The sequence below is a fragment of the Gopherus flavomarginatus genome, chromosome 1, assembly GCF_025201925.1.
Source record: "Gopherus flavomarginatus isolate rGopFla2 chromosome 1, rGopFla2.mat.asm, whole genome shotgun sequence".
In the NCBI taxonomy this organism is placed as follows: domain Eukaryota; kingdom Metazoa; phylum Chordata; order Testudines; family Testudinidae; genus Gopherus; species Gopherus flavomarginatus.
The window spans coordinates 206,869,107-206,883,608 of NC_066617.1; the positions used below are offsets into that span (position 1 = coordinate 206,869,107).

At 38.2% G+C, this 14,502-nt stretch overlaps 1 protein-coding gene across 3 annotated transcripts in view; it reads right to left on the reverse strand.

The window, feature by feature from the left end:
* Positions 1–5,510: 5,510 nt before the first annotated feature.
* Positions 5,511–14,502, reverse strand: part of BRWD1 (bromodomain and WD repeat domain containing 1) — a 126,155-nt gene continuing 117,163 nt past the window's right edge. For all 3 annotated transcript variants that reach the window (XM_050916259.1, XM_050916248.1, XM_050916268.1), the window contains one exon: positions 5,511–7,235. In XM_050916259.1, coding sequence (XP_050772216.1) covers positions 6,028–7,235 — 1,208 coding nt within the window. In that variant the 3' untranslated portion in view covers positions 5,511–6,027. The remainder of the gene's footprint in view (positions 7,236–14,502) is intronic.

The following is a 14,502-nucleotide window of genomic DNA, read 5'->3' on the forward strand; positions in this document are numbered from 1 at the left end:
CGATTAAACTTAAGTCTCACTGTAAAGCTTTTTTTGGGGGGGGAGGGTTCTTTTCTGCACCATCTCAAATTTTTCAACATTATTTTTAAAATGTGGCCATCAGAACTAGACAATATTTCAATATTGGTTTTACCAGTGCCATAGACAGAAGTAGTCACCTCTCTCCTACTCCTCACTACTCTATTTATACCCAAGAATTGCATTAGCCCAGGGGAGGGCAAACTTTTTGGCCCAAGGGCCACAATCGGGTATTGAAATTGTATGGCAGACTGTGAATGCTCACAAAATTGGGGTTGGGGTGCAGGACTGGGTGAGGGCTCCGAAGAGGGGCCAGAAATGAGTTCAGGGTGTGGGAGGAGACTCCAGGTTGGGACAGGGGGATGAGGGCTCTAGCTGCAGGTACGGGCTCTGGGGTGGGGCTGAGGAGTTTGCGGTGTAGGAGGGTGCTCTGAGATCAAGGCATTTGAAGGGCGGGAGGGGGGAATCAGGGCTGGGGCAGGGAGGTGGACTCAAGGGTGCAAGCTCTGGGCAGCGCTTATGCTTCAGGTGGCTCCCGGAAGCAGAAACATGTCTCCTCTCCAGCTCCTATGCAGATACATGGCCAGGCAGCTCTGCTGTGTGCTGCCCCATCCACAGGCACCGCCCCTGCATCTCCCATTGGCCATGGTTCCTGGCCAATGGGAGTTGTGGGGGTGGCAGCAGCATGCAGAGTGGAGCCCCTTGGCTTCCCCTACACATAAGACCCAGAGGGGGCCATGCTGCTACTTCCAGGAACTGTGCGGAGTGGCCCCAACCCTACTCCCCGAGTAGGGCAAGCCCCAGACCCCGCTCCCCAACGGGAGCTTGAGGACAAGATTAAAATAGCTGGCCGGTCGTAGTTTGCCCACCCCTGCATTAGCTCGTTTTGCCACATCATCATATTCAGAGCTCATATTGAGTTGCCTGTCCACTATGACCCCCTACTCTAGATCCTTTTTAGTCATTGCTGTCCAGCATATAGTCCCTGTTTCTGTAAGTATGACCTGCATCTTTGTTCCTAGCTATATGACCTTGCATTTGATTGTATTAAAATATATTGTTTTAATGGGCCCAGATTACCAAGCAGTCCAGATCACTTTATGACTGCCCCATCATAATCATTTACAACTCTAATCTGTGTCATCCACAAGTTTTAATCAGCAATGATTTTATATTTACTTCTCAATCACTAATCAAAATACTGAACAGATCCCTGAGGAACCACCATAGTAACACACCCATTCAAGAATTACTTTTTAAGGTCTGTGAATTAGAGTTTTCAATCCATTTAACATGTGCATTTATATTGTACAGTGCTATTTTAAATCAGAATGTTGTGTACTAACTCAAAAGCCTTAGAAAACAAAGTATTTTACTTCTGTGCATTTATCTTTACCAACCAAATTCATAATCATCAAAAATTGAAATCTTTTTTATAATACAAACATACATAAAACTGTTGATCGACTAACTGTATTCTTATCCTTTCATTATTTATTGAATCCCTGTCAGCTTTTCTGTTTTGGCTGTGATTGATGTCAGCACCACTTGCCTGTAATTACTTGGGCCATCCTGCTTGCCCTTTTTAAATATTGGCACATTAGCACTCTGCTAGACTTCTAGAGTTTGCCCAGTATTCCAGGTTTTAATAAGAATTAACATCCTTAAGCAAGAGATCTCCTCAGTCAACTCTTTTAGCACTTTTGGATGCAAGTTATTTGGGCATGCTGATTTTGAAATGTTAAACTTCTAGGAATAAACATCCCCCCCAGTAACAAATGCAGGGGTGGATCCTTGTAAAAGCTCAGATACACTTATTTTATATTTTAAAGGAGTCAGACAGCAGGCCAGAATTCTTGCCACCTGACAATTACGTACCTAAACCTACAGCTTTTCCATTCTGAAATGGATTAAAACCAGGAGGAGGGGAAAATGTGGGGATTTACATCTAAAAACCCTACTAGGTGAGAATGGCCAACTTGTTGTGTCTCGTGTCTTTTCAGAGACGTTACTGAAGAAGTCTCAGCAGGCGAGGAGTAAGATGTCCTAGCTTGCCCTCCAGACTGACAAATTTAAGATCCTTGGTAGTGAGCAGCTGCATAAGAACTCCTCTTCTGCTGCTTCTCCTCTTAGCACTTCTTGGGTTTTTGGCTTGCTCTTCCATAATAAGAGGGACCAAACAGGAAGACGCTGTTCCTTTTGGGGGAACACAATCCTGACAAATTTTGTTTTCCCTAAGAGATAGGAGAGGGGATGGACAATATTTTGCTTACTGCTGCCCCAAAATAAGCTTTAGAAACTAGTATTATAAAAAATAAAATAGGATTGTTGAACAGCCACTTGGTCTCCAGAGGCAGGGCCAACCCCTATGGACAACTCTTAATTGTCTCCTGTGCTTGAAGAAAGAGGCACCACCCCAATGTCTCAGACTGGGGGTCCAGAAAAAACAATATTTATTTTCTCTGTTGATATACATGTTTCTTTCATCACTATTTTAATATTAAAGTATACAAGTAGCAACTGAATAACCAGATTGATGGTTATTCAACGTCTGGATGTTCGATCTTGTTTTATCCAATGAATAATGCAGAACAAAGATGCAGTCTAGTGCCTCTTCTTTCACAAGGAACCTGCCAGCCCAGAGAAATATTCCACGGGGTGGGTGGAAGTAGCCTATTGTGGAGTACAATGTGTTGCTGCTCTGGGCAGGGGCAACATCAAATCTGCAAATTTATCACTTAATGCTTGCTACTGACAACAGGGTATGCTCTAATTAGATTTGGAGGCAGAGGTGGGATGGAAGCTGAGCACTTCCCCTATAACACACACTATGGCCCAAAGGAGGGTGTAGCACATAGGCTGGGTTCACCTCCAAGCACATTCCTACACATTGTGGACAAGTTCTGTTACTTGCCCAAGCAGCACTTCCAACATTTTCTTCTGCCCACAACTTGACACAGAACAGGATGGACTGCTGTTCCTCCCTCCCCCTCCACACTTTCCAAGCCCAGAGTTGTGCACTGTGCAATGCTCTTGCAATTACTGAATTACATCAATAAAGCCTTCAACAGTGCAGGGAGTTGCTTTCTGAGAATGGAGTTACAATTTAAAATTAGTTAAAAATAGGCTTGTAGTTCACCTACAAATGATGTTTGTGAATGAATAATTGTTTGCTTTTGGGAAAAAGGGATGGAAGATTGCTAAATAAGAATCAGCAGAAATAATTCCATTTACCTTTTAAATGTTTATCTTCCTATTGTAACCATAAACCTCCTCTACCTGCATATACACTGTAAACTGAAATAGCACCCAGGAGCATATAACAACAGAATAAAATATTGTTTTCTCCCAGTGATTAGGGTGTGTATAAGAGGATGATTGTCAAATATTGTTGATGCTACACACTTACAATGCAAGTTGACTTATGACTGTACTTTAGAAAAGCCAAATTTTCCCCCTCATGCACAGAATGAGAGCCCTTTGAATGCATCAATGGGCAGAGTTTGTCCCCAACCTTTTAGGCTTGTTTTATGAACCTATAATTATATTTACATACTTCCTTTGAAAGTACTGTATTTGAACTTACACCAAGGTTGAAGATAAAAATCCTAACAGCCCTACTTAATCTATACTTCAATTAGATGACAAATTCTGAGGCTCCCTTATAGCCTCAAGTGTTTACTCCAGTACTTGAAATTATTACACTTCACAAACCACTAATTACCAGCCCAATCAACCAGCCACTGAATAATGCAGCCAATTAATTTTCAGATAAAGCAAACATTTATCCCTTTTGACAAGGGCATTTCTAAACTACTAGATACAAAAACACTTAAAATAGCGACCAATCTCAATAGACAATCCGGTTCATACTTTGGCATCTCTGCTCTGCATAAGAAATCAGAGACAAAGAAAGATGAACCATTTAAACCCATAAACTTCTCCAAAAATATAGTGAATTAAGAGCTATATTCAAATCAGAAAAGGAACAAAATATTAGGGCACAAATGGTATAAACTAGATTTCCATTAGGTTTAATATAGACTAGCTGTGCCTGTTCCTGATCCTGTGGGAGCACCTAGCAAAGGATGGCTCCTCTCCCTTACAACTAGCCAAGGAAGCTCAGGAAATGTGGGAGGGGAGGGGAAGAGAAGGGAAGAAAAGTTGAAACCAACCACCAGTTACAGCTCTGGCTTCAGTAATGATGCAGACTGAAGCAGTCTGGGGACTGCTCCAACTTTTGCCAACTCACTGTGGTTCTCAAGGGATGATCTGCCATCTAAAATAGCTGGAGTCTTAATGTTCCAGCCACTTTCCTACCCCTCAAACCAGGTGGTTAGTTACAGAACGTGGAGAGAGATGTAGGATCCATCTGTGCCATATGCCCATGGGGGACAACCCCCCCAGTGAGTGGATATATGGATGGCTTCCACTACCTTTGTGCCACCAGAACAGTGCAAAGAGCAGAAACATAGTAGAGAACTGATTGTAGTCCCTAGACTTTAAGAATCAAAAATACTATTTCAGTAAGTCCCAAAGGTTGGACAACACTGATCTATGGCAGCACAGTGAAGGGTTAAATGTTGATAGCAAAACATCTAGATTTGAACTAACTGAATGAATTTTGGGTATGAAGGGGCACCACTGGAAATAAAACTGTCATTAAGAAAAGTCTTTATGCTATCAGCAGATTCATGAACATCTTTGTTCCTGAGATTCTTACTGCACTGCCACATATCAAGTCAATGAAAAAGATTTAAATACCACTCCCCGAACATTTTATAAATTGCATCAGAAACTGATGCAGAATTACACATTTTAGTTTGAAAAAACATACATAAAATCTCATTAACAATTGTCCAACTCCCATCCCTCGTACGTTATAAGTTCTAATTATTTTTGTTCTCAACAATGGCAGCTTAAACATCAGCATGTAGGTGCTGTAGGATGGCAATCAGAATTTAGTGTGGTTTATCAACGTATCAACAAACAATGTGAGGCACTTAAGTTAAAAAAAGTTTAAATGTGAAGGAGCAGGTGGGCAACCATAACCAAAACATCTGAAATAATATTCCGAGCCTCAAACTTTTCACCCATTTGAAAGATAAACAAGTTTTAAATACACAGCATGTTTCTTTATATATATATACACACACACACACACACACACACACACACACACACACACACACACACACACACACACACACAGAGAGAGAGAGAGACAGAGAGAGAGAGAGAGAGAGAGAGAGATCTATAAAAAACACACAAACCCTTAGGCCCAATCGTTCACCTGCATTTTGTGGTCTTAAATTTACAGCATGGAAGCTGCCTATTAAAATTGATAGTATCACCTGTCAGTAAAACCCTATTTTTCCCCAATACCATTTTTTAAAAATTGTTAAATGCATCTTTTCCATTACTACTTCTTTCAGGTTGTGTATTTTCAATAGTGGTAGCACTGTACATTTTAAAAGCTGTACTAATTCAAGTTATTAATGTAATAATCATTTATTACTTCTGATGTTTGTAATGTCATCATTCACCACTATTTTCATAATGTACAGTAATATTTGCAAGTTTGTTACTGTTACATGAGATTTCATACAACATTAAAAGGTGTTTAAATCAGCTGTTTTTGAACGCATTTATATTGTAAGGCCCAGGTAGTAGCACACTGCAGCACCCATAATATTCAACATACTGCTATTAACCTGTTGCCATGTATTTAACTTTTTTTAAACTCTTGCTATATGTAGTAAAATACAGTAAAGACAAAATTTTGCCCCTATAATGAGGCACATTTTGGCATCTGTGCTAAATGCTGCTGCATGGGCAGGCAAGTGCAAGTCAAAATATGAAAAGGAGAGTCATGATCTGACATTAGTAACTTTTTCATAGAAAAATATAAATATATTCCCTGAAATGTAGGACATAGAAGAGCCAGCATTCATCATGAATCCTAGCACTATTACCGTAAAAAAAGCAAACCGGCTTTTCCTCTTAAGGTTATGTTCCACAATCTATGTAATCTAGACCTCTATCATCATCACCACCACCATCATCATCATATCTCACAGTCCTTCTACCCCCATTTCTAGTTCTTATTTTAGAACGTCGATTTGCTCTTTTATATTTGGTGTAGTCCACATCGTCAGAGTCATTTTCTTGATTAAGTTTAGGGCGTTTTGTTCGCTGGGGCCTTCTGGATGGCTTAGATACATTTGAATTTGAAATTTTACCTTTTCTAATTACTTTAGTTTTTCTTTTTCTTTTCCTCATTTTTGTTTTTGCTGCATTCCTATAGCTACTGTTACTAGAATCAGTTTCAGATTCTACATTGGAAGAGCAATTTAAACTGGCACCAGGTCCAGATTTTCCAATCTTTGCAGTCCCAGAAGGATCAGTCTGCTGACACAAAGAACTTCTTCCATCTTCCTGCTCTCCTGTTTCAGACTCTGTCTCCTTTACGGCACTCAAGAATTTTGCTTTTCTGAAAGATGTCCCAACCTTTTGACTTGCCACCTCCTTTGTTTTTTTACCTTTGCACTTGCCTGATTCAGAACCTGCCTCACCCTCAGAGTTGCTCACTGCATGATGTTTGTGTACAAAAGTTGACTGGTCAGAAGTTTTCTTACTGCTCCCATCCTCTGACTTACGGCTTTTGGAGTCCTCCTCTGAAAAGTCTACTGGGGAATTTTTCATTTTAAGAGACGCAGCACGGACAGTTCTGTGTGGCTGCTTGTGGTTATTAATATGCCTGTTTTGTGTCATCTTTGTCTCTTTCTCAGATTCAGATTTTCCCCTTTCAGACTCTCTAATATATTTTCTTCTAGAAGCAGCTGAATTAGGCTGAGAGTATGTTTTCCCGTTAGTATGTTGCTCTTTTACTTTTTCACTTTCAGACTTGAAAGTGGCATCTACCTTAGAGATGTCCCTTAGCCTTTTCTTTGATGCAGCAGACACAGTCCGGTGAGGCAGTTTTCTGTTCTTTGTTTCAATGCACACACTTTCTGAGCTGGAGAGCTCTTCCTTTACATCATTCATCTTAATTTTATTAGCAGCCAAAGTAGCACTTCTGCATGGAGTTTTTTTTCCAGTAACAGTTTTGGCATTTAATGTCTCACTAGAAAACGGTGTATATTTTTTGTAGTTATTCATATATGTCCTGCTCCTGAGCACTTTTGTATTTTGTCCAATCTCCTCAGAGGTTGATTCTAAAAAATAAAGATTTAAAAAGTTCCTTTAAATAACTTACATTTCTATTAAAATCATATAGTTTACTTGGTACAAGCTTTACTACTAATGCTGAAATACATCGAAATCAAAGTACAGGTTATGCACTTCTCAGCTATGTGCAGTTTACTTCGGGTAATTATTTAAAATAAGATCAACAATGGACATCTTTTTAACTTTCAACATTGTGCTTCTGTTTTGAGATAGAGGACAGGAAGCAACATTCTTTGCTCACAATGACAGTCAATCAAAAAATCACTACTTACCTTCAAGAAGGGGAATGATTTCCAGATTCTAAATATCTATATGTAGTGTTAAAACTATCATTCTATTGCAAAGAAGTCTCTAAAAGAAATTACACACATTTATAAAACCTGTAATAAATTTTTTTCTGCTAATGCAGAGGCAGCCATTCAGAAAGCAAAGTACAAATTAAATTATATTACCAGAAGAATTTTGATAGTTTATGCAGTTGATAAATGAAGTAAAAATTTCTTCAAACCAGACCCGGACTGTGGAACTCACTCCCAGAAGAGAAATGATCATAGGCCTTAACATTTTCAGAACTGAACGCATAACTCATTTCTTCAGAATAACTCTCCCTTAAATTCTTAACACACACACGGTCTTATAAACATGTAATTAGGGCCCTACCAAATTCACAGCCATGAAAAACACATTATGGACCATTAAATCTGGTCTTGTGTGCTTTTACCTTATACAATACAGATTTCACAGGGGAGACCAGCATTTCTCAAATTGGGAGTCCTGACCCAAAAGGGAGTTGCAAAGTTATTTTAGGGAGGGTCACGGTATTGCCACCCTTACTTCTGTGCTGCCTTCAGAGTTAGGTTTCCGAAGAGTGGCAGCTGTCAGCCGGGCACCCAGCTCTGAAGACAGTGCCCCAGCAGCAGCACAGAAGGAAGGGTGGCACTGCCATGCCATGCCATGCCACCCTTACTTTTGCACTGCTGCCTTCAGAACCAGGTTGCTGGAGAGTGGCAGCTGCTGGCTGAGGGCCCAGCTCCGCAGGCAGCAGTGTAGAAGTAAGGGTGGCAATACTATACCATGCCATCCTTACTTCTGCGCTGCTGCTGGTGGCGGCTCTCTCCAGCTGCCCAGCTCTGAAGGTAGGACTGCTGTCAGCAGCAGAACAGAATTAAGCATAGCAGTACCGTAACCTTCCCTACAATAACCTTGCTATACCCCCGCACACAACTCCTTTTTGGGTCAGGACCCCTGCAATAACAATACTGTGATATTTCAGATTTAAATAGCTGAAATCATGAAATTTACAATCTTTAAAATTTTGAAATTGACCAAAATGGACATGAATTTGGTAGGGCCCTACTCAATGCTATTTATTCTACAGGCTTTGAAGCAAGAAAGACAAAATATTTCTCTATTTTCATACATGGCAGGTGCTCAGATACTACAGTGAAAGGGAACAGAAAGGACAAAAACCAAAAAAATCTTCCTTTTGACACACAAAACAAGCAGGGATAGGGGTGGAATGTGAAAAAACTGACAACAGAAAGTAAAAAACTAGTAAAGAAATGATACCAACTTAATTATGCTTAAAGTACTTGATAGTACCTAATGTTCTCTGACATGTCATGATGTGTCTGGTTTTAAAACCTAGTTTGATTTCTTTAGATATTAAAAGAATAATATATCCAGGAAATAGGTGGGGACTGTGCTGCACTGGTGGATTCCATGGTAGGATGGGATCACTGTTTATATTCATTTGGTTTAATGAAATTCCATAAAACTGTATTAAGACTGTATATTTTATTACTGTAATTACACCACCACCTACAATCCAGAGATTGTAAACAGAAAAACTTTCAGAAAAAAAGCTTTTTAGGTTATCTGTATATCACAAAGCACCAAATAAGGACAAACCCGTTTTTACCCTTCTCAGATTGTCAGAAATGTTCATTAATGCATTTGATATTGCTCTGTGGATTAATCTTTTTTTAAAAATAAATATTTCTAATTTAGCCTTTGACCAGAAAGCATGTTATTACTAGAGCCCTGCAAATCCACGGATATTCGCTTTGCATCTGTGGAGATCCATATCCACAGACCATTTTTGCGGATCTTGGATCAGATGCAGATACAACTTTTGTACCTAGAGCTCCGCAAATCTGCGGATATCCACTATATTCGCAGACCATTTTTGTAGATTGGATATGGATACAAATTTTGTATCCATGCAGGGCTCTAGTGATTAGGTGCTTCATGCCTACCTTAATATTCTCTCTCACTCAGAATATCATAGAATATTCAAAGTCTGGTGAACATACATTCTCAGTGTTTGTGTTCAAAACAACTTTATAAAAAATGATGAAAATTATATACAATAGCAAGGTTGACACTATAAATTTTGGATTACTGTTTTTTCAAAATAATGTATTGGCAAATTTTCAATGTTCTGAAAAAATGAAATTTGAAAAAACAAATGCATGGAAAGCACTTCAGAAGTGCTAGGTGGTGATATTTTATTAATCTTAATCCACTTAATCAGAACATCTGCTGGACAACCTGTTGTCTTCATGAAGAACTCTTGAGTAACAGCATATACTATTTTTTATTAGTAAAGCCACTGCTGTAAGAGGAACTGCAGAATCTGTTTGTGGACAAGCCCATTCAGGAGTTCAATGGGAGGCACTGTCTACAATGACACAGCGATTAAGATTGCTGCCTGCCTAGTGCCAGGAGCTGCACTGGTGGCAATATGTAGTGGCATGGAAAGAGCCGATATAACATAGCTGAACAGAAACTACTGAAGTTTTCACACACTTCATGTATCACAACCATAACAGGACTGAAAGCTATTTCAAAAGACACCCCAAAAATTGTGGATTTGGCAGAATTATCCTTAAGTATTGTTATTTAGTATTACTAAGCTTAATTAGTTCCGTGGGAGATGTCCCAATTAAATGTAAATGCCTCAAAAAAAGTCTCCCTTCACACAAAACCAATCAAAGGAGTAGATACATTAAACCTCCTAGTGCAGTTGTTAGAATTACCATACATGGTGGTGCAGTCAGAACAAACAGAAATGCTTGCTACTGGAAGCATTGACCCAATAGTGCAAAGTGCAGTAACCATTTGTGATGCCATGATTTTGGCTGTGCAGACAGGTACCCTGAAGAACCAGAGAACAGAGTTTGCCTGAATCACCAATTTCATCCCGATAACTTGATGTTCCCAAGAAAGAGTTCACTCTCTTCCAGTCTACAGCAGGACAGGTAGAGACTATAAAAATGTTGACACCTCTCCTCCACCCCATCACTGATCTATGCTCTCTAACAGTGATAAACTTGAAAATGTCCTTAATTCTCTGGTTTTGGAAAATTTGGAGCAAAGTGACTGAACAAAATCGCTGCAGCGCTTTGAAATGAATCATCATAAAACCTCATTCTATAGTGTCCAGTTACAGCTGGGTAAAATTTTTTTGGTAAACTGTAAAGTCAATGAAAAATGTTTTTCTCAGGGCACCTAAAATATGTGAATTTGGGTCAAATTAGGTTAAGTTTCAGCAGAAAAGAATGTAGCTTGTTCAGAGTGGAGCTGCAGACTAATTTAAACTATCACAATTATATTATGACAGCCTTACATTTGTCATATTGGCTGCCTATTGAGGACCAGAATGGTTTAAAGCAGACACCCATCAACTTAAAAAAATTACATTACTGTCTGAGTAATAACCCAAATTACTATAAATGAAAAATTTGAGAAAATAAAATTTCCCATTTTTAGTTTTAATTTGTGTATTTACAATAAAGTATTGTCGACGTTTAGTTTCACTTTTTCCCCTGCAAAGAAGAATAGTTTCTCCTGTATGTGTGGGATTTTCTACACAGCAATAGAGGAGATAAAAACATTTTAAAGACAGGAAAATTATAAAAGCACAGAAATGGCAGTTGTCATCATGGGCCGATGTGGTGCCTAAGGATATTTGCAACTCACATTTGAAATTTACTAGTCAGTGTCTCTTTAAATTGGCTCTACTGGGTTTTGAAGGCCTTAAAGATGCTAGCTCTGAATACATTTTGATCCCACATCTTGAGCTTTGTACTATGAGGCATGTGGTTTTACATACTACTCACAACACAGATCTTATCACATCCAAGATCAGCAGCTGATTATGCTTCAGCTGTGGTAATCCCCATGCAGCACAGAATTCTTTCCATCCCTTCTCATTTTATTAAGAACACCTTTGCTTTTCTAGAAGTTTCAGACCATTCATATTGCTCAACACATATCTTGTCTTTCAGTCTTTCCTGTAAAATTAGATGCCCCTGTTTCTATTTTAAGAGGGCAGTATTTTAATGCTTAAAGAGACACCAACTTAAAAAAAAACCAACACTGTCAGCAATTTTACTGCACTTCAATGCTTTGACTGCTGTAGCTGGGGAATGAGGTGTGATGAGTACTATATAAAATATAATTATTCCACAACAAGTATGGCCGCTAGACATCAAGAAAAAGCTAGACATCAAGAAGCTCTATGGATAAACTCTCTCTCAGATTAAAATCTTTCATAATTTAATATACTAATTAGATGCATCCCTCAGGCTTGACAGTTAACACATGTGGTCCTCACTGCTGGAAAGGTTTTGCACCATTGATCCATTATTAGAAAAACTGTGTTCATCATTGCCAGTTTGATCTAGCTGTTAAAAACTGATTATTGCTTTGTAAAGAAAAAAATATTAAAAATAAACCGACACGTTTTAACTCAGGAATTGTATATTTTTTTTGGAAGGATTAGCACTCTTTCATTAAGAGAGGAGACAATGATTCATATTTGAATTTTTGCTCTATTTAAGATATCAGAAACTGGAAGACAAATCAACATTTTGAATCCAAGAACATAAAAGTACAATACATTGAGAGCTACAATTTAACCAGAGTGTGATGGAAAAAAAGGGATATAAACCAGAATTTCTTCAAGCTGCAGAAGATGACAGATATGTTAAAACATCCATCTTTCATACTAACTGCAAAACAATTCCCCCTCCCGCCTCAGGGGAGGGGGGGTGGAAATAAAAAAATCAAAGATCAATGCTGGCTGATCTATTCTGGCACTTTTCATATTTGTCATGGTTAACAACTTTTCCCACGAAAGTTTAAGAAAAAAAATCTTTAATTGATCACCTTTAAACAGATAGTATTTTGCAGCTATTTTTTTTTCTTTTAAAAGGAAATACATCAAGTCCTATGTCAGGAAAATTTTACTTGGTGTTTATATCACTTCTCTTTCCTTCCTACCACAAAATATATACATTCAAATCGGATGTAATATTTTATATAAAAATTAGAGATTCCCTTTTACAATATTAAAAAAACTCTTCAAAGACTTTAAAAAATAATTTTTCATGTCTCCAAAACTAGTAAGTTATATGCTGGATTCAAATATTTTCTACTTACAAAACAAGTTTCAGATAAGAGCCATTTAATACCAAAAAATTACCGAAGGGTGCTAAAAAAAGCCAATACTTTAAGAGTATTAACTGAATGGTAAGTAAGTAAGTATCTATGGCATAAGTATCTATGGCAATGCAGCTACATATAAAGTTTAATGGGCAATCAAGGGCTCAGTGACTGTTTTGTTGCTGATCATCTACTGTACCCACCATTCTTATACATTTCATTGATCTAAGAAATCACTGTGTGTATTTGGCAGCAATTAAGTGTTTAAATCTTAGTAGGTCAAAAAATTTCTTGTGGGAAATTGCCAAGATAGCAGAATTAGTCACAAAACACCTTAAATGACTTTCTTCCTGAGATTCTCACCCCATGTAAACATATACCCATGTCACAAAAATGTATCAAAACTATCTACCTAACAAGGCATACAATACACATTTTAAAGTGCAACAGAATCAGTCATGTGGCAACCGAGAAAAATGTATGTCAGCTTGACAAAATGGCAACATTTTGACAATTCTGTGTTAAAAACACAGTGATGACCCAACTCCATATTCCCCCCCCCCCTCATATTTGGTAGTTCGAATAAATTCTTTTGGTTGAAATTAGTAACTGGAAAAGGGTAACTATAACATGAAGATTTTAACTTATTATAATGCAGTTGTTAAGGCAGGTCATCTTTCCTCAGCTGTCAAGTTAGAGGTGGAAAATAACCCGGGGCCTGATTTTTAACGGTGGTGTATACAGATAATAACCCTCCAAGCCCAATCCCAGGCAAGTTGGGCAGAGTAGTTTAATGTATCTTTTGTGCTTTCATTCTTAATCATGTTTGGTGTCACGCAAACAAAAAAAAAGTTTTTGGAAGTTGAATAAAGTAGTGCACAGCATGTTACTTTAAATTCAATAATTTTGTGACTAGAAAAAGGGGGAAGAGTACTGCAGGAATAAGACAACAGATAATTTATGCAAAGGTACAATATAGTCTAACAAAATATGAATATAAAATATTACATTCTTTCTTGTCCTTTATTCAGTTTAATATCTGGTGAATTATTGACCATTGCTAGCTACAGTATTATTTCATCCAGGATCTTAGAGTTACTATAAAGACATGCCTCAATTCCCCCTCCCCGCACTCCTATTCAACCTACTGATTGCTACATGAAGTTGAAAATATATGTAGGGTGCTAACCACGAGTAAAGCTACATATGTTCTGGCTTCAAAAAGGGCAGACCTCTCCAGGGAAAAGACTGGTACTTCTGCAGTATAGTTTAAAAAAGCACTCTGCAAAAAGGAGATGAAAGAGAGAGGGATGATATTGTATTTTTTAGAAAAATATGTATATAAGTTTCATTCACTACAACTCCATATGCTAGATTCAATCCACTTTACTGGGGATTACAAGTCATGAGAATTCTCAAATGCCTAGAACTAGTTGTAGTCCCTATGAGGATGGTATAGATACCTCCTACTTACAATATAACCAAGAGCAAGTAAAAAAATAATACTCGCCCAATTGCTTCTGTTGCAATATTTATGGGAATTCTCTAAAGTAAGGTCTGCTAGGGCACTTGGAATGTTCTTTCTGATAGTTACTTTTTGCAATCTTTTTTTTGGGAGGTTGCAGGGAGGGAAGGGGATATAAGGTAGTTAGAGCAGTTTTTGGGACTAGTGTGTATCTTCTTGACATCCCTGGAATACAGTAGTCATGAAGAGAGAATATGCAGACTGTAAAGAGTCTTTAAAGTTGGCTAAACTATGAAAGAAGAACCAATCTCCTAAAAGAGGAAGTTGTAGCTAGATAC